This window comes from Argentina silus, assembly GCF_951799395.1.
Source record: "Argentina silus genome assembly, chromosome: 12".
Classification (NCBI taxonomy): Eukaryota; Metazoa; Chordata; class Actinopteri; order Argentiniformes; family Argentinidae; genus Argentina; species Argentina silus.
Genome location: NC_139666.1, coordinates 20,254,660 through 20,274,118, shown reverse-complemented (window position 1 = coordinate 20,274,118; position 19,459 = coordinate 20,254,660). Strand labels below are relative to the sequence as shown.

Below are 19,459 nucleotides of genomic sequence, written 5' to 3'. Positions count from 1 at the left end.
GTAAGGAAATGTCATCATAATGCTAATCAAACAGGTCTGTCTAGTCACCATATGGAACAATGAATGAGGGGCCTCAGCGACTCCCCTGAAACTGCTATCTGCCACTCGAATGGTGGACAGGAAGGCTATTGTTAACCACTCCCACTTTCAGGTCACCACACCTTTGGGGTCTCTTGTATCAAATGTGTGTCTCTCAAACATGTTGTTGTATTTGAGCTGCCTTTCATATACTCTGTGTACCGTACAATACGATTTTGCTTGGACAATGAACTTACTTGACTGAACGCTTTTGGAACTGCAAGACATCTTATTTCACAAGGGTGAAATTCCTACACTACTTAAGCAATAACACTCGATAGGGTGTGCTGTATCGTGGATATCAGAGCGGCTGTCATGCTTCCCGGCCAATCACAACGCTTGATTTGATTAATTGTATAATGTCCCTCCCCACGCATACCCATTGCTTATCCTACTATGAAGTAATCCCTGGTGAGAGGCAAATGTGAGTCCAACATTCTGGGAATCAACTGTACTGGTTTGGATTTTTGAATTCACAGTAAAGGCTGAGGATTTCCTCCAACTGTTTAAATCATTCAGCAGATGCTTTTATCCAGAGAGTTGGAAACAACAATCACATAAGAGGGCTGTCTTAAGTAAAACCCTCTTTACTGTCATAGTAAGTGTTAGTAACAGCCACTCTTTTTCTGTGTGTGTGTGTGTGTGTGTATGTGTTGGCGTGCATTTGTGTGTGTGTGTGTGTGTGTGTGTGTGTGTGTGTGTGTGTGCGCGTCAACAGGAGAACCACTGTCTGCGCATCAAGATCCTGGGAGACTGCTACTACTGTGTGTCGGGGCTGCCGGAGGCGAGGGCTGACCATGCCCACTGCTGTGTGGAGATGGGGGTGGACATGATCGAGGCTATCTCGTGAGTATGACACAGCACGCCTGGCCTGGTTTGTTCTGGTCTGGTTTGGTTTGGTTTGGTCTGGTCTGGTCTGGTCTGGTCTGGTCTGGTCTGGTCTGGTCTGGTCTGGTTTGGTTTGGTTTGGTCTGGTCTGGTCTGGTCTGGCTAAGCTCACACTGAACCACCTTCTAGACCATTTTTCATCATGGTTGTGAAGAGCTACAGGTTGTGCAGGCTTTGGTTCCAGTTCAGCACTAACAGTACACCAGGGGAGGCTGGTTGAGGTAGAAATCGGAGGACGGACTCATTGTAATGCACGGAATGGATTGAGAAATTGAATGAGGAACACGTGTTTAATACCATTCCTGATTCTGTTCCACGCGTCACAATGACCCCGTCCGATTTCTGCCTCCACCAGCCAACTGCTCATTCAGACCTTGACCGATTGAACCTGCTGTGTCAGTGCTGTGCCGAAACAAAAGCACGCACACCCTGTCGCTCTCTAGAACCAGTGTTGATCGCTGCTGTTCCGGACCCTTTGAAGCAGACACAGTACTTGAACGACGTTTCTCCGACGTTTTGTTTTCCGACCTTCATTGCACCTTCTCAGCAGCGTAGGAGGTGCAATACCATAGCAGGAGTGTGCGTTCGAGTCCAGCCGGGGTAGCTCTCCGGTCCCGGGCTCAGGGAAAACCCAGACAGGTTCAAATCAGGTTCGCTGTGTACCCTTGAAGAGGCACTTAGCCTAATGTGTCTCTGTGGAGGGTGGCTAAATGAGCCCAGGTGCGGGATGTGCGAGAGACGCTCCATGAAGACAAAATGCTGATTACTGTACGCCCCCCCTCCCCCCTCCCCCCTCCCCCACCCCACCCCCCTCTTTCCCTATTCTGCTGTATTTGTGTCTGTAGTTTCTCACGGGCGTCTGCACAGAGAGATATGGGTTGTCGGTTCAGGGCCGATGTATTGATCAGTGTGTGTGTGTGTGTGTGTGAATGTGATGAGACAGACGTCGGTCTCTCTCCTCTCCCGCCCACGAGCCTGACTGAGTCTGTCTGCCGCTCAGCGCTCCTGTCTGTCAGCAGCAGGGCTGTGTGTGTGTGTGTGTGTGTGTGTGTGTGTGTGTGTGTGTGTGTGTGTGTGTGTGTGTTTGCGTGTGTGTGTGGGCAGACACATCGCCAATCAGACATTTCAGTTCTGTTTGGGATGCAGAAAAAGCCAGACTGCGTGCGTGCGTGCGTGCGTGCGTGCGTGCGTCCGTGCGTGCGTCCGTGCGTGCGTGCTGGTCTATGTGTCTCCGTTTTTTGCAGTCAGTCCCTCAGGCCACAGCGGCTGTGGTCACTGCATTTCTTCCGCTTCTCTTCCACAGGGGAAACACATACATCAAAAAACACTGACATAGTCTTTAAAACCCCTCAGGCCATCTGTTCATGGAGAGATTTACAGTATAAATGACTGTCCTGAGGACATGGCCTTTCTCTCATCTGACCATTCACGGAGAGAGTCAGCAGTGGTCTGCAACTCAGAGGTGGTCCCCCTCAGCGGGAACATTAGCCCTGACGTCGTCATTAGATTTGTGAGGCTGGTTACAGCACTGGCTAAGTATGTGACTACATCGGTTAAAGAAAGAGACCACACAAATCTACAGGCAGGCCTCTCTCTCTCTCTCTCTCTCTTCTCTCTCTCTCTCTCTCTCTCTCTCTCTCTCTCTCTCTCTCTCTCTCTCTCTCTCTCTCTCTCTCTCTCTCTCTCTCCACAACAGAGCTCTACTCTCCACTCTCTCCCAGTGAACGGGGGTATGAGTCACGGAGGTGGGGGACAGACACCGTGTTCCTCTCCTCTTGTCTGCTAACTGTGTCTGTGTGCTGTTGCATCATCGGGAGTGAGGGGGTGTCGAGCGTTAGTGAGAGGCAATACTGGAGCACCCAGGCCACACATCATTTCATTGTCAGGATAGGGAGATCCGCAGGATTTGTGTGTGGATTTCTTTTGTGTGCGTTTGTGCGTGTGTGTATGTGTGCGTGCGTGTGTGTGTGTGTGCATGCGTGCACGTGCGTGCGTGTGTGCATGGCATTAAGTCCACTCAACCCTTAGTCATACGTTTTCAACTCTCTCACTGTGTCTGTGTGTGTGTGTGTGTGTGTGTGTGTGTGTGTGTGTGTTCCAGGCTGGTGAGGGAGGTCACAAGGGGTCAATGTAAACATGAGGGTGGGTATCCACAGCGGCAGGGTCCACTGTGGGGTGCTGGGACTCAGGAAGTGGCAGTTCGATGTGTGGTCCAACGATGTCACGCTAGCCAATCATATGGAGGCGGGGGGCGAGGCAGGGTGAGTTTGTCCTATCATCACACAGGACACACAGACATCCAGCCAATCACTCTACAGAACATCTCCTCTCCTAGGCTGAGTGAATACACACGTTTAAATGTCAAATACAATGTTGGTACACCCAGTTACAGCAAATAGCACATAGCCACCCTGCCCATTCATTAATTCATTGAATTCACATTGTGACTAGCATTTGAATGAAGGACAAGGTCAACTTAAAGTAATTTGGAAATGGCATCAAGTATTTCCACAATGATATTGTGTGCACAGTATTACCCAATGCTGCTTTTCTATGGTATAATGAAATGGAGTTTGGAGGTTCATGGAGTGTGCGTGCGTGCGTGCGTGCGTGCGTGCGTGTGTGCACGTGTGTTAACACTTGCACTGTGCCATTGTCCTTCCCAGTCGCATCCACATCACCAAGGCCACACTCAACTACCTGAATGGGGACTATGACGTGGAGCCAGGCTCAGGCGGAGAGAGGAACGTCTATCTGAAGAAGCACAACATTGAAACCTACCTCATTGTGGGCTGCAGCCAGAAAAGGGTACTTTCGGTCCTCCTCCTCCCTAAACCAGTGTGACATATTGACACAGAGACATGTTTTCGATAAGAAACGCTACCCTATTTACCATGGTTCCGCATGTAACGCTTCTATAAACAGTCGGCCTGCTCGCGTTAGAGGAAAATGGTGTCACTTCGAGTGAGATCATCTCTTCTGTCACCAGGAGATCCTGTTTGTTTATGTACGGTATATGACCCTCTTTATCAGGCTTGGTCCTATAGCTATCAGTATCAGTGGCCTGGACTCCAACCCAGCTAGCATGTCATGTGAACTCTCTCTTAAAGACTCATATTACCATGACACCACGGGGGAGGCTGGTGGAGCCAGAAATCGGAGGACGGGCTCATTGTAATGCATGGAATGGAATATACAATGAGCCCCGTGGATATCGACCTCCACCAGCCTGCCCTGCCGTACCCCTAACACATGCTAACGTGTGTCTGGGAATGGGAGGCTCTGGTGATCGCAGATACTTGCTACACACCTGTCGTGACATACAGTTTATGATGAGCCGAGGGCTGTCTTTTATTGCATTTTCTTTCTCTTTCTTTTATTACTTTATAGGGGAGGCTTCTCGACAAGCCCTACAAGGTTTACCTTGGCCTCCCCTGCCTTGTGTTATTGTGTGTGTGTGTGTGTATGCGCATGTGTGTGTGCGTGCGTGTGTGTGTGTGTGTGTGTGTGTGTGTGTGTGCGTGTGTAAATCTATAAATAAAATATCTTTAGCAGTTATTGTTATGTTATTGTACCTGTCCAGGTGAATCATGTGTTGACTACATGCGCTCCCAGATCAGTTCTCCCTCTCATAAGTGCTCTGTTGAGAGACATGTAATAATCAACACCCTCCAGCAGAGTGATCTGCAGTGATGTTTCAGTGTGTTTTTCTCCTCTGTCTCCCCTGGCAGAAAGAAGAGAAGGCCATGATCGCCAAGATGAACCGTCAGCGCACCAACTCCGTCAGTCACAACACGGGCCACTGGACCGACCGGCCGTTCTACAACCACCTGGGGGGCAACCAGGTCTCCAAGGAGATGAAGAGGATGGTACGAAGGGGGGGGGGGCTTGTTTGTTTGGTTGTTTGTTTGTTTACCCATTCGAAAATAACCTGAACTCTGGTTACCTTTAAAGTACGCTGACTGTTCCTTCACTGCAAGGCCGGGGTTCTGTGTGTAGGGATGAAGGATGGTGATGCGTGGAGGCGTTTAGAGAATGGGCTCCCCAGGCTCTCTCTCTCTCTCTCTCTCTCTCTGGAGCTCAGCATTCAGCTACAGGATCACCTGGCCTCAATTTCTCTCACACATATGCACGCGCGCGCACACACACACACACCCCTCTCTCTCTCTCTCTCTCTTTCCCCCTCTCCCCCCCCTCTCTCTCTCTCCTTCATTCTCTCTCTCTCTCCCTCTCCCCCTCTCTCTCTTTCCTTCTCCCCCCCCCTCTCTCTCTCTCCCCATCTCTCTCCCCCCCTCTCTCTCTCTCTCTCCCCATCTCTCTCTCTCTCCCCCCCCTCTCTCTCTCTCTCTCTCTCTCCCCCCCCCCTCTCTCTCTCTCTCTCTCTCTTTCCTTCTCTCTCTCTCTCCTTCTCCCCCCCCCCCTCTCTCTCTCTCTCTCCCCCTCTCTCTCCCTCTCTTGCACCAGGGAGAAGAGAGCAGCATGGCCACAGCCAGGGTATCCCTAGGTGGTTCCTCAGCCTCTAATTACAATAGACTGCTGCTGTCACCTGACAGGGATACACACACACAGTACACCTGTTCTCGTGATATGCCTCTGTACACAGCAGTAGAGGCTGGTGGAGGTAGAAATCGGAGGCGCATTATAATGCACGGAAAGGAATGAGGAATGGTGTCAAAACAAGGAAATGCTATTGAATGTCATTTCAGTACATGCCTGCCTGTACCTCCAGTACATACAAGTGGAGCTGGATGTCATGTGAGGGTACAACTGCTGTACCTCCCCACCCATCCCCTGCTCTTGTCTGCTGAGACGGGGGAGCCTCCGTGTGATTAATGCCCTGCAGCCTCCTCAGTGGTCTCAAGGGTGGAGGGTGTGGCAGACAGGCTGGCAGGCAGGGGGTGGGCAGGCAGGCAGGCAGGCAGGCAGACAGACAGGCAGGCAGGCAATCAGACAGACAGGCAGGCAGACAGACAGGCGGGCAGACAGACAGACAGGCAGACAGACAGGCAGGCAGGCAGACAGACGCACCACCTCTCACAGCACAGCTCAGCCCAGCAGAGAGAGCATCTCCAGATGTGTGGCCATTGTGACCACCCCCTCCCCGCCAGGCCTCCCGCGGGATCCCATCAATCCCACGGTGACTCACGCCGGGGATCTCTTGTTGTTTACCTCAGGAGAATGTTTACCTTAAAGTTTACCTTACTTACTCACGTGGGCACTGAATGTGACCCGCTGGCACGCCACAGCACAGCCTTGCCCACCAACACTAATCACCTACACTAGGCTCAGGTTTATATCCCCACCAGGGAGAGGCTGGTCATGGTTAGAAATCAGAGGATGGCCATGGAATAGAAAGATAGCATTCCTCATTCCACTTGATGCATTACAATGAGCCCGTCCTCATATTTCTACTTCCACCAGCCTCCCCTGATCTCCACGGTACGACTATCTGACCGGAGGAGGCCCAAGAGCACTGGCAGCCATTTTCCTAATAACTGGCCTTTCTTTATATCTTACTGTACTGTATATAAAGCAGACTAGTTTGTTTTTTTATGGCAGGGCAGGCTATCTATCTCAATGACCAAGCTACAGTACAGTACTTAAATGTAAAACCACAGTTTACTGTCATGGTCCCCCAGGGGCTCAAGATATGAATAGAATGATGCAGAGGATGTGGCTGTCATTAACAGCCCAAGAAATATCATGTCAATAAGATAATAATTGCTTCCGGCCCTCGCATTCTGGATGCACAGATGGATTTTGTTCAGATGATTATTTCCTGGTCACCCACCCCCCCCCCCCCCCCCCCCCCGCTGAGTAGCCTACAGAGATCTGATGAATATGAGGCGGCTCAGTGGATGTGCTGTGGGAATGTGGGCGTACGCTCTGTCTGTCTCCGCACACTCAATTACTGGCCAGCTGTGACATCTGTATCGACAAAGCCAAGGCACTTCGTTGCGAATGAACACACTACGCAGTGGGACGTCTCCGGCTCTCTGCTGGCCCTCCCTCCCTCCCTTCCTCCCTCCCTTCCTCCCTCCCTCCCTCCCTCCCTCCCGTCCTCGCTGTTCTTAGTCATCCGCTTCAAGTTCATACCGTAGACCGTCGCTGCTCTGAACATGTTTGTCTAAGCTAGCTAGCTCTCTCTCTCTCTCTCTCTCTCTCTCTCTCTCTGTCTCTCTCTCTCTCTCCCCATTACCCTGTCTCATATCCCTCTCCACCACTTCTCTCTCTCACTCACTCACTCTCTTTCTCACTCCCTCTCTCCCGCATCATCCCCCTGCGCCACTCATAAATCATACAGCAGCACAGATAAAGGAAGTGCAAAGAAAGAGGGGAGAGAGAGAGAGAGAGTGAGAGAGAGAGAGAGAGAGAGAGAGAGAGGGAGAGGGAGAGGGAGAGGGAGAAGTGGGAATGAGAGAGAGAGTGTGTGAGAGGGGAAGGGGTGTGATAGTAATTCCCACTAGCCCCCCTGTCCTCCAAGCCTAGGCACATAGGCGCGAGAGGCAGCAGAGCAGAAATGACTTATGGGGTGTCCATTGGGTCTCTCTTGCATACATCCTACCATGCCATTAATCATAGCTCTCATATTGCATACGCTGTAAAGAGGGAAGATGCTGGTATTCAGGGATGTTCCTCTCTGTGGACAGAGACTACAGACGAGGGATGCTTTATCATTGGGATAGTTTTATGTTTTTAGAGGATGTTGCCAAAGGCTTCGCAGCGTAGACCTCTGCTGGACCGCCAGGTCCAAAAGAAGGTTGCTGGGTGTTTTAGTTTCTCATTAGACCTTAAGTTAAGTCCATATTTGGGTACAAAATGTGGAGAAGAGATTTTCATATTTTCATCATATGTTGTGGCCTGGTGTGATGCATTAAAATGAGCCTGTCCTCTGATTTCAACCTCCACAAGCCTCCTCTGGTAAGCCGTTGACTGGGTCCTCTATACATTTGACCATTTACTGTCTAGCTCAGACCCAGAGATGCTTTCCCTATCCTGTTGTTGCTGTCTTCATCCAATAGAGGGCGCTAGTGTGATAGATTTTTTTCAACGCTTCAGTTCATCTGTTGTTGTGAATACATGGTGAGTGGCGTGCAGTGAGGTACCAAACACCCTACTGTTATAATTAGCCCCTGTCAGCTTCTAATGAGAACTCTGACATCCTCACTAATCTCATGACGGAAAGAGCGAGAGAGAGAGAGAGAGAGGGGGGGAGACAGAGACAGAGACAGATAGATCTGTTTTGGCATTTGAGAGAGAGAGAGAGAGGGAGAATTGGCTGACCTCTCCTAAGTAGCTGGTTGTTGTTTCCAACATTGGAGAGAGAGAGAGAGAGAGAGAAAAGAGAGAGAGGGATAAAGAGAGTGAAAAGGAGAGAGAAAGAGAAAGAATTGACTGGCCTCCCCTGGTTAGCTGGTTGTTGTTTCCAACATTGAGAGAGAGAAAAGGTGAGAGAGAGAGAGAGAGAGAGAGAGAGAGAAAAGGAGAGAGAGAGAGAGAAAAGGAGAGAGAGAGAGAAAAGGAGAGAGAGAGAGAGAAAATTGACTGGCCTCCCCTAGGTAGCTGGTTGTTGTTTCCAACATTGTATTTTTTGAGCTGTGAGTTTAAAGCTGAGAAAGGAAAGGTGCGAGTCTCTTTTGTCTCAGCGCAGTTTCCATTTTTAGCAAACACCTGTGTGGATTCTTTCCAGGTACATTCACTCTCATCTCAGACCCAAATGGATTCTTTGTTATTTTTATTCTCTGCTGAGAACCAGCTGAGTCTTATTGACTTAAGCAAGCATGAAGGTGGACGATAAAGCAGGGGAGGCTGGTGGAGGTAGAAAATGGAGGACAGGCTCATTGTAATGCATGGAATGGAATCAGGAATGCTATCAATGGTGTCGTTATTCCGTTCCATGCATTACAATGAGCCCGTTCTCCAATTTCTACCTGCACCAGCTTCCACTGACATAAAGTGATGATACTGTATATCATGGTGGACTACTGTACTGGTTAAGGCAAACTTTGAACAGCCCCAAATCTCAATCCCTACACTTATCTCATTCAAATTTACGTCCATTTTGCACTGAAGTGACCGCATTTCCAAAAATCGTCTAAAATGTGTCCTTGGGATGAGTTGGGTGAAAGTATTTATTGTGTTGGGGGAAGTCAGGTGTCTCTATTTGTGTCTTATAGCTAACAGTCTCTCTGTTTGTTCTTCTCTTTTCTGTCTTCTAGGGCTTTGAAGACCCCAAGGACAAGTGAGTAAAGATCCCCCCCCACCTCCTCCACTCTCTCAACTCTTCTTGTGAGCCAAACTGGTGGGCTACCTTTTGCTGAGAGTCATGTTCGTGTTTTCGGGGGTCCGTAGACAAACAGCTGTAATCTTACCACAGCTCTTTGAATCATCATCTTTCAAATCATCTGGGCCCAGTATTTCAAAATGTTTAATCAGGATCAGAATGACGCTATCCAGCATCAGATCTATCTGGCTGATTTTTTGTGATGGAAATCAGCCATCTGATTCTGGATAGCAAAAAGTTCCATTTTGAGATACTGGGCCCTGGGTAGCTTCTTGAGCAGTCACAGAAATAAGACAACCACTATGCAACTCCATCGCCATCGAAAACATGACCAGAACATCCTTGCACATCTATCGCTGGGTGTGGAGGGGAAGTCCTCTAGAGATATTAGTGCATGTGATTGGCTCACCCAGGTGTCACTCAATGGGGAAGGCCCATTTGTCATTGAGCACAGTTCATGCATGTGTTTCACAAGCACTTCAGAGACACAGAGGAGTGAGACCAGAGTCTAAGTCTGTGAATAAGACAATCACACCGCGCTCACTCAGTGGAGGCTGGTGGAGGCAGAAATCTGGCTCATTATAATGCATGGAACGGAATGAGGAATAATCACATTGCTTGCTTCAACGCTTGATTGTGGGGCAAGCTGGTGGTGGTGAGGCTGGTGCTTCGGTTGACCCCCCCGTAGAGAGAGAGAGAGAGAGAGAGAGTGTGACGTAGAGTTGAAGGACCTTTTCTTTTCTTTTCCTCTTGTGACGGCAGCCCTGAAAGGCAAAACGAAAAAAGCATCTCGTCTTGTGTTATCTAGACATTTCATTTTCAGAAACACGCAGGAGAACCTGAACCCAGAAGACGAGGTGGATGAGTTCCTGGGCCGGGCCATCGACGCCCGGAGCATCGACCGCCTGCGCTCCGAGCACGTCAAGAAGTTCCTGTTGACCTTCCGAGAACCCGACCTGGAGAAGAAGGTACAGAAGCCCCCCCCCCCCCCCCCCCCCCCCGACCCCCCCCCAGACCCCCATCCCTCCCATCTGCTCCAAATAATTGGCCATGACAAGCAATCTCCCCCCCTGCAAACAGCTTTCATCAGTACTCACAAGTTTAGCACGGTCCCCAGGGTGAGTCAATCAAAGCAGAGAGGTGACGAAAGAGAGTGGGGGGAGAGAGAGAGAGAGAGAGAGAGAGAGAGCAGCAAAAGAAAGTGGATATAAAAGGAAAGAGAAGTGAAGGGTGAGAGGAATGGTGAGAGTGGAAGAGAGAGAGACAGAGTGGGGAGGAGGAGGGGGGGGGCGGAGAGACAAAGAGAGACGTGTCATCAACCTGCACTCTCCTATTCTTCTCTTCCCTCTCTCGCCCATCCTCTCATCCTCTCTTGTGCCAGGGCATGGTGCAGCAAATGGGCTGCATAGTGCCTACTTAGAACGGATCAAAAGCCCTCTCTCTCTGCCCCCAGTCTGCTGTGGGTGAGATAATTGCTGCCATTGTTTTCCTCCATTACCTGTGCTCCGTGAGATCCACTTATTCACCTACCAAGGGCACACAGCGAGAGCTCCATCTGGATGTCAGTGGTGTAACCCCTTCCATGCCATTGTCACAGCGTGACACTGTCGTGCCCCCGTATTGTATCCATCCATACACACAGGCTCTGAATAGGGCTGTGTGGGCGTTTAGCCGTTGGCTTCCAAGAAACCTCCTCAGGACTTCTCAAGACATTTGTTGAAATTGTCCCTATTTTTAAATGCTCTCCTTGCCCTGTGTACTTTAAGTTGCTGTCTTTAGCTCCCTCCCACTCTCTCTCTCTCTCTCTTTCTCTCTCTCTCACGATGACACACACACACACACACAGGCACGCCCGCACGCACACACTCATGCACGGTATGCACGCAAGCACACACACACACACTTGTCACTTGGTGTACTATTCCTGAGTTACGGAACAGTGAACGGGGATGTGCTTCACGCTCAATGGCTCTAGCAGGTCCAGCCCTTCTGGCTGAGGACATGTGCGGGGGCACTGCCCTTCACAGTGGATGTTTGAATGGCAACAGTAGGTTAGGGTACCAGGATTAGGGTTAGGCCAATAGTAGATATAATCAAATATTGTGATATCTGGAGCATATTTGGGATATTGTTCTCTTCCAGAAAATAGTCTGTAAAAGTGCTTAAAACTCCAGATGTGTGCATAAGTATAATCTCTTAACGAACAGTTTTCACCATTTCCTCTGAACCCCCGACATCCCCACCTCTCTCCCACAGTACTCCAAACAGGTGGACTCCAGGTTCGGAGCGTACGTGGCCTGCGCCTCCCTCGTCTTCCTCTTCATCTGCTTCATCCAGATCGTCATCGTACCACGGTAAGTCTGGATCTCCTTCTAGAGCTCCACAGCTCCCTCTAAAGCACATCAGGGGAGGGGAGGGGAGGGGAGAGGAGGGGAGGGGAGGGGAGGGGAGAGGAGGGGAGGGGAGGGGAGGGCTGTGATGGGAGGATGAGTGGAAGCGACAGAGGCAGACAGGATCGAGATGGGGCTCTCAGCTCAGCTCAGCTCAGATGGGCCCAGTGGAGCCAGGGGGACAGAGACTTGGCCTAGCGCTAATGGATGTCCTGTCACCTGCTGTCAACCTCACCTCCACCACCACCTCCACCTCCACCTCCACCACCATCACCATCACCACCATTATCAACACCACCACCACCACCCTCACCTCCATCACCACCATCATCACCTCCATCACCACCACCACCACCTCCACCACCACCATTACAACACAACCATCACCATCACCACCATCACCTCCCTCACCACCACCATCACTACCACCACCATCACCTCCATCAACACCACCACCTCCACCACCACCACTACCACCTCCACCACTACTCTCACCTCCACCACCACCTTCACCACCATCATCACCACCACCCCTTCCACCACCCTCATCATCATCACCACCCCCTCCATCACCATCACCCCCACAACAACCATCACCACCACCACCACCACCTCCATCACCACCCCCTCCATCACCATCACCCCCACAACAACCATCACCACCACCACCACCACCTCCATCACCACCACCATCAACACCAGGCTAGTGGACTGATGAGAGCAATGCTGAAGTAATGCTGGCTGCTTGTTCATTCTCAAAGATACCTTCTGCCTCTCTCTCTCTCTCTCTCTCTCCTCCCCCATCTGTCTCCTCTGCCTCCCTATCTCTCCCCCCCTCTCTCTCTCTCTGTATTGATCTTTTTTATCATTCCTTTTTTATTATCCCTCCTCCTTGATCCTTTTATCTCACCACTCTCTCCGGGTTTCAGGCGTTCTCCCTCTACCTATATTCCTCCTTTTCACACACGTTCCGCAATCCCTCTGGTTTCATCCCTCGTTCCCTACCCCGCTCCCTCGGGCTCCCCTCTCTAATGATCCTGTTATCTATTTCCTTTCATTGTTTTCAAACCCTTCACTCTCTTCTTTTCTCATTTCCTCTGTTTATTCCATTCTTCTCCCTTTTTTAGTCCTCCCTCCCTCCCTACCCGTTACTCTGTCTCGTATCCAACTCCACCACGTCTCTCACCCACTAACTTATTCTCTCTCTCTCTCTCTCTCAGTTCCACTCTGATGATAGGTTTCTACGTCACGTGTCTGATCATCTTGATGACCGTCATGTTTGTCTCTGCGGTCTACTCCTGTTTCGGGGTAAGTGCTCCCCTCTGGAACCCAATGAGTGCCGGTGGACTCAGAAGTGTGGTTTAAACGTGAATGAGAAGCTCATTTGTTGAGGATGTTGTTGTTGACTAGCTCATTAAGAAGTAGAACTACTGTTGTTGTTGTTGTCATTTGTCTTTATCGAAATTGTCTACACGACGACAGCCACGTCATCGCTAGACATACTGACGGCAATCGTCTTTGTACAGCTGTCCCCGTAAAGTTGTTTTGTGTTCTGAGAAGTCCATATGATGACGTCAATGTCCAGACATCGTATGTTGGACCGAGACGAGACCATACCATACCACAGGACATTCGCGTCACAAGTCTGTCCCAGCCCAGCCAGGCATCTCTACCACCCAGCCTGAGGATGCAGAGCTGCGTCTGTCTGGGAATGCCAGGCTGTAGGCTGGCTCCTGAGCATAAGACAGAGGCAAACATACAGAGCTTAAGCTGTGTCTGCTGGATGGCACTGATTACCCCTGTGTGTGTGTGTGTGTTTGTGTGTGTGTGTGTGTGTGTGTGTGTGTGTGTGTGTGTGTGTGTGTGTGCGCACGGAGAGTGTGACTCGATGAGGGGCTGCCGTCGGGAGCTTGGCATGTCATCGTGCGACGGAGTGACGTACCAAACCCACCGTGGGAGTGTTTTGTCAGTTAAGGACGTTCGCTGAGGCATCAGGCGATTGATGTCATCGGCGTTCTGTTGTTGGTCCTAGCCAGGGGGCCCGGAGGACATTTAATTTCCTGTTCTCTACGTCGGCTGATACCGTAGCAGCCATGGGGGAAATATGTTGGGCCCTTAAATCAGCCGGTAGAACAAACAATCAGGACAAAGTGCGTCTGATTATCCCGTGTTGTGAATTCCGACACTGTAAGCTTAGCGGAAAGCGGGGGCTTAGCGATATGAGGCCTGGGCCCTATTGGAGATCTAAGGTTAAATGTCTTCATCGTAATAGGATCAGCGATTTATTGTGTTCATTTCTACTGCCTTATGCAATTGGATAGATCCGATTTGTTGTGAATATGTTACCGGATTCGTTGTGTGGCCATCAGGTGAAACCAAAGCAGCTTTAACATTCAGCCTTATGTTGCATTACAGGGGAGGCTGGTGGAGGTAGAAATCGGAGGACGGGCTCATTGTAATGCATGGAATGGAATGGAGGAATGGTATCAAGCACGTGTGATTCATGTTTGATCATTCCATTCCTCATTTCCATTCGCATTACAATGAGCCCGTCCTCCGATCTCTACCTCCACCAGCCTCCCCTGGTGCAATGACACTTCATTAAATACAACTCCCCCCCCCCCCCCCCCAGTTTTTCCCAGTGCCTCTGCAGACCCTCTCCAAGAAAATCGTCCAGTCACGTCTCAACAGCACCCTGGTGGGGGTCTTCACCATCATCCTGGTCTTTTTCTCTGCCTTCGTCAACATCGTAAGTCACCGCTACTGTCACCCCTTGGACCAGGTGAGGCTGGTGGAGGTAGAAATTGGAGGACAGGCACATTGTGTGATACATGGAATTCCTCTTTCCATTACATGCATTACAATGAGCCCGTCCTCAGATTTCTGCCTCCTCCACCAGCCTCCCCTGATACAACACAATACAATACAATATTACTATACTACTGTACACTAGGTGAGGCTGGTGGAGGTAGAAATGCATGGAATAGAATGAGGAATGCTATCAAACACGTATCATTCCTCATTCCATTCCATTCATTACAATGAGCCCGTCCTCAGATTTCTACCTCCACTAGCCTCCCCTTGTCACTAGTGTACAGTAGAATGACCCAGCGTGTCCTCGGCCCCCTAGTTCACCTGCAGCACCAGGGACCTGAAGGGGTGCATTGGCTGGGAGTTCAACATCAGCCGCGACAGCGTCAACGCCTGCCACGCCCGCACCCTCAACTACACCCTGGACTCAGACGAGGGCTTCTGTGGTGCCACCTCACCCACCTGCAACTTCCCTGAGGTGTGTGTGTGGGGTGAGGGGGAGGGGCGTGTGTGTGGGGGTGGGTGGGTGATTGTGTGTGTGTGTGTGGGGGGGGGGGGAGTCATTGGGTGTATGTATGTGTGTGGTGTGTGTGTGTGTGTGTGTGTGTGTGTGTGTGTGTGTGTGTGTGTGTGTGTGTGCACAACTCTACTGTAGCAGACAGCCTACGTGCTTTAATGACTTTATTTTACACACATTATTTTACAGCCATGCCTTTTCACACAAAAAAAACCATGCCTTTTTTGAAAAAAAAATCACTCTTCTGATAGATATCATATCTATCTTTCTCTCTCTTCCTCAGTACTTCTCTTCCTGTGTGCTGCTCAGCCTGCTGGCCTGCTCCGTCTTCCTGCAGGTCAGCAGCATCGGTAAGCTCTTCCTCATGCTCTTCATCGAGATCTTCTATGTGCTGATCATGGAGGTGCCCGAGGTCAGCCTCTTCGACAACGTGGACCTGCTGGTGATGGCCAACGCCATGTGAGTCACCGACTAGTGTGTGTGTGTGTGTGTGTGTGTGTGTGTGTGTGTGTGTGTGTGTGCATGCGTGTGTGCGTGCAGATGGGTGACTAACGGAGCAAAGGGGTTACTGAACCACCAGAGGGCAGTGTTGTTTAGAGATAGCATTTGATATGACGTTGCTTTAGCCTTAATGGCAGATACAAAAGTACGACCTTAACGTTTATAAATCGTCCAGTGCTTTCCGTCTGCTCTAGATTAAGGTGACTTGTTTGAATGGATGACTTGTGCTGATCCGTGCCCATTCAGTCAAGAGGCAGAGCATTTAATTCAATTCCCCTCCTGAGTTTAGTGGCGCAGTCTCTCCTGATAATGGATGGCTGCTGATGGTGTCAGACTCAGACTGGTCCACTGCCATCCGTCTTCTGGACGGGGGTGGACGGAGTCGTTGCTTTGCTTTTCCCTTCCTCAAATGTTCATCTCTCTTTTGTTTTTCTCTTCACAGCGAGCACATCAATGGGACGAGGTGAGATTTAAACAACCGTTTCATTGAAATATACTATGACTGTCATTGAACCCATTGCAACGAAGAACCATGTGTTTGCCGTTTTCAAATTCGAATGATCTTTGATTCTGGATCATACTTTAACTAAAATACATATTGTATACTTATGGTCTGTAGACAACATCAAAACTTTGGCTGATTCATATTGACTGTGCAACTAGAAAAATGTCACTATCACCAAATTTGACCAAAATGTACAGTAGATATATGGTTCATCAATACAAGGGTTCAGTTGTCAAATTAGTGATATCCAGTACAGTAGTCTGGGTGACTCAGAAGGTTCTTGCTGGTACTCCTCTGGTGGAGTGTGTTTGATACCATTCTTCAATGCGCCCGTCCTCTGATTTGTCCCTCCACCAGCCTCCCCTGGTAGTAATACAGTATTTATGCATTCATGAAGCATGTTGTTACCGGTGGTTCATGTCTCTCCTGTGTCCCCCTTGTCTGTCTGCCAGCTGTGTGATGGACTCCAAGGTCCCTCTGAAGATCATGACTCCAGTGGTCATCACTGTCTTCGTCCTGGCGCTGTATCTACACGCACAGCAGGTGGAGTCTACAGCCAGGCTCGACTTCCTCTGGAAACTACAGGTAGGTGTGTGTGTGTGTGTGTGTGTGTGTGTGTGTGTGTGTGTGTGTGTGTGTGTGCGCGCGTGTGTGAAAGCTTGTGTGTGAAAGCTTGTCTGTGTGCGTGTGCGTACGTGCGTGTATGCATGTCTGCATCGCTCCTCGAAACTGAAGGCCCCTAGCTTACTCTTCAATAGACTCTTCAGTAAAGGTTGAAATCCTTCAACAGTCTGTATTTCATCAGGGGACTGGCTGTTCAGTGTATGACTGACATCTCCCTGCTCCTCTCTCCAGGCCACAGAGGAGAAGGAGGAGATGGAGGAGCTGCAGGCCTACAACCGCCGCCTCCTCCACAACATCCTGCCCAAGGACGTGGCCGCCCACTTCCTGGCGCGCGAACGACGCAACGACGAGCTGTACTACCAGTCGTGCGAGTGTGTGGCCGTCATGTTCGCCTCCATCAGCAACTTCTCCGAGTTCTACGTGGAGCTAGAGGCCAACAACGAGGGGGTGGAGTGTCTGAGGCTGCTCAACGAGATCATCGCCGACTTTGATGAGGTGGGGATGTGTGTGTGTGTGTGTGTGTGCGTGTGCGTGTGCGTTTGTGTTTGTGTGAGAGTAAATGCTGTCTCTCTCTTTTCTGTAAGGATACTCATGACATATAACCCTACTGTGTGTCGTGGCAATATTCTTAACCCTGTTGTGTAGAGAACTCAGGGACCAGTCACCACAATGAGCTCGTCCTCCGATTTCTACCTTCACCACCCTCCCCTATAATATTATTTATTTCTCACCAGGAGATTTCAACCACTAACCACTCTCTTCCCCATTCCCCCGTTCCCCTCCCTAAACCTACAGATCATCAGTGAGGACCAGTTCCGTCAGCTGGAGAAGATCAAGACCATCGGCAGCACCTACATGGCCGCCTCTGGCCTCAACGACTCCACCTACGACAAGGCCGGCCGCTCCCACATCCGGGCTCTGGCCGACTACGCCATGCGCCTCATGGACCAGATGAAGTACATAAACGAACACTCCTTCAACAACTTCAAGATGAAGATCGGTGAGGCTGCAGGATCAATGTTTTACTCACTGTCTCACAGTTGCTGTAATAGTGGATTATTCATGCACTACGTCCAAGTGATACTATCTCAAAAACGAAAAGAAAAAAAAATAGATTTTGTTGCTGCTTTTGATATGATTATACATTTGTTTTGTTTTTGTTTGTTGTTTTTTATTTTATTTTTTAAAATGTTTCTATTTTATCTTTTATTTTATGCACTTTATGATTATTCTTGTATAATGAATAGCTTTATACATCTAATACATTATTATTATTATTATTATTATTATTATTATTATTATTAAAAACAAAATGGATCAAGAGTTGTTGTACAGTAATGTCAGGATTATGTGGAATAGATGTGTTTGAGAGATCATGTCCCTGACTACCTCCTGCAGGTCTGAACATGGGGCCAGTGGTGGCGGGGGTGATTGGGGCCAGGAAACCCCAGTACGACATTTGGGGGAACACTGTCAATGTGGCCAGCCGCATGGACAGCACCGGGGTGCCTGAGAGGATCCAGGTAACAGACAACACACGCAAACACACACAGACATATACACACACACATACACACACAATGTCAATTACACTATCACTGCTATTTTCTCACTGTGATTTATAAACCACATCTCGTCCCCCCCCGTCAGGTGACCTCTGACCTCTACCAAGTCCTGAACTCCTACAACTACACACTAGAGTGTCGAGGGGTGGTCAAGGTCAAGGGTAAAGGAGAGATGATGACCTACTTCCTCAACGCTGGACCTGTCAGCAGTTAACACCCACTTCTTGTGTCACTGGCGCAGGGGATGGGGCGGGGGGGGGGGGGGGGCTCGGACAACAGGGAGCGGACCCCAAGCCTTTGGCAGACAGGCTCATGGACCTGTACACGCTTGGGAGGACTACCACCAAGGACTAAACGCTCCCTTTCATGACATTTAACCCCTCCCCCTACTTGCAGAGGTCCGCCTCTGACAGGCCAGAGTGGAGGAGACCCCCGCCACCTCTCTGAGAGGGAACTGTAAGAAGGAGGGACTTAGAGGGCCTGGGGGTTCACTGAAGAGACCAAAGACGTCCAATCAGACTGCAGAGACGCGTTTCTAAAAGCTGCCTCTCCAGGTCTTGTTTCCACCGGAAAGATAAGGAGAGCCCTGAGCTGATCTGATCATCTCAGAGTTGAGTCTCCTTAAAGTTCTTGGAGGAATCGCTCCAAGAGTGACATTCCATTGACATTCTGCTGAAGGATCCAAGTTTCTCAAAAACAAGCCCTGCATGAAGACACTGAAAACATATATACATGTAAAACACACGCACACACGGTCTGTTTTATGTGTATATATAACTATTAACGGTATATATGTGAAACAGTTGTTGTCCCTACAAGTCATGTTGTCTTTGTACACTGGAGTGGTACAGAATACAGATATCGCAATTTTCCAAACCATGGGTATACTAACCAACTAACTAACTAACTAACTAACAAACAAACAAACATGGCGCCAGCCAGCACAGCAGCACTATCCAACCCTTTATAGAGTTCAGACTGAGACTGCTCTGTTGCGTGGGAGTCTACAGAACTCTTCCCCAGTCACACACACACACACATACACACATATGTTCACACGCATGTTCACACACACATGCACGCACACGCATACACACATTCAGTAAACACACACACGCTTTAACTGAAGACACTTTGAAATGAGGATGTCAATGAAAAGCTTTTTTTGTATTTTCAACATTTTGTATTTTGACTCCAAACACCAAACCCTATCAGATATTTTAGATTCTATATTTTGTACATTAATATATTAGAGAGAAATATCTATAAACACCAATGTGTATTCGGCTGTACATA

The 19,459-nt window shown here is 49.5% G+C and overlaps 1 protein-coding gene across 1 annotated transcript in view; it reads left to right on the top strand.

Annotated features, from left to right (window-relative positions):
- adcy5 (adenylate cyclase 5) overlaps positions 1 to 18,377 on the top strand; it is a gene marked incomplete at both ends in the record, with an annotated part of 63,938 nt that extends 45,561 nt beyond the window's left edge. Inside the window, 17 exon segments of the mRNA XM_083681466.1 lie at positions 797 to 924; positions 3,068 to 3,086; positions 3,088 to 3,227; positions 3,633 to 3,774; positions 4,698 to 4,835; positions 9,186 to 9,208; positions 10,074 to 10,218; positions 11,507 to 11,604; positions 12,861 to 12,948; positions 14,273 to 14,389; positions 14,771 to 14,929; positions 15,252 to 15,427; positions 16,427 to 16,559; positions 16,830 to 17,093; positions 17,394 to 17,598; positions 17,997 to 18,121; positions 18,249 to 18,377. Of these exon segments, the coding sequence (XP_083537592.1) occupies positions 797 to 924; positions 3,068 to 3,086; positions 3,088 to 3,227; positions 3,633 to 3,774; positions 4,698 to 4,835; positions 9,186 to 9,208; positions 10,074 to 10,218; positions 11,507 to 11,604; positions 12,861 to 12,948; positions 14,273 to 14,389; positions 14,771 to 14,929; positions 15,252 to 15,427; positions 16,427 to 16,559; positions 16,830 to 17,093; positions 17,394 to 17,598; positions 17,997 to 18,121; positions 18,249 to 18,377 (2,229 nt within the window).
- Between the last annotated feature and the right edge of the window lie 1,082 nt (positions 18,378 to 19,459).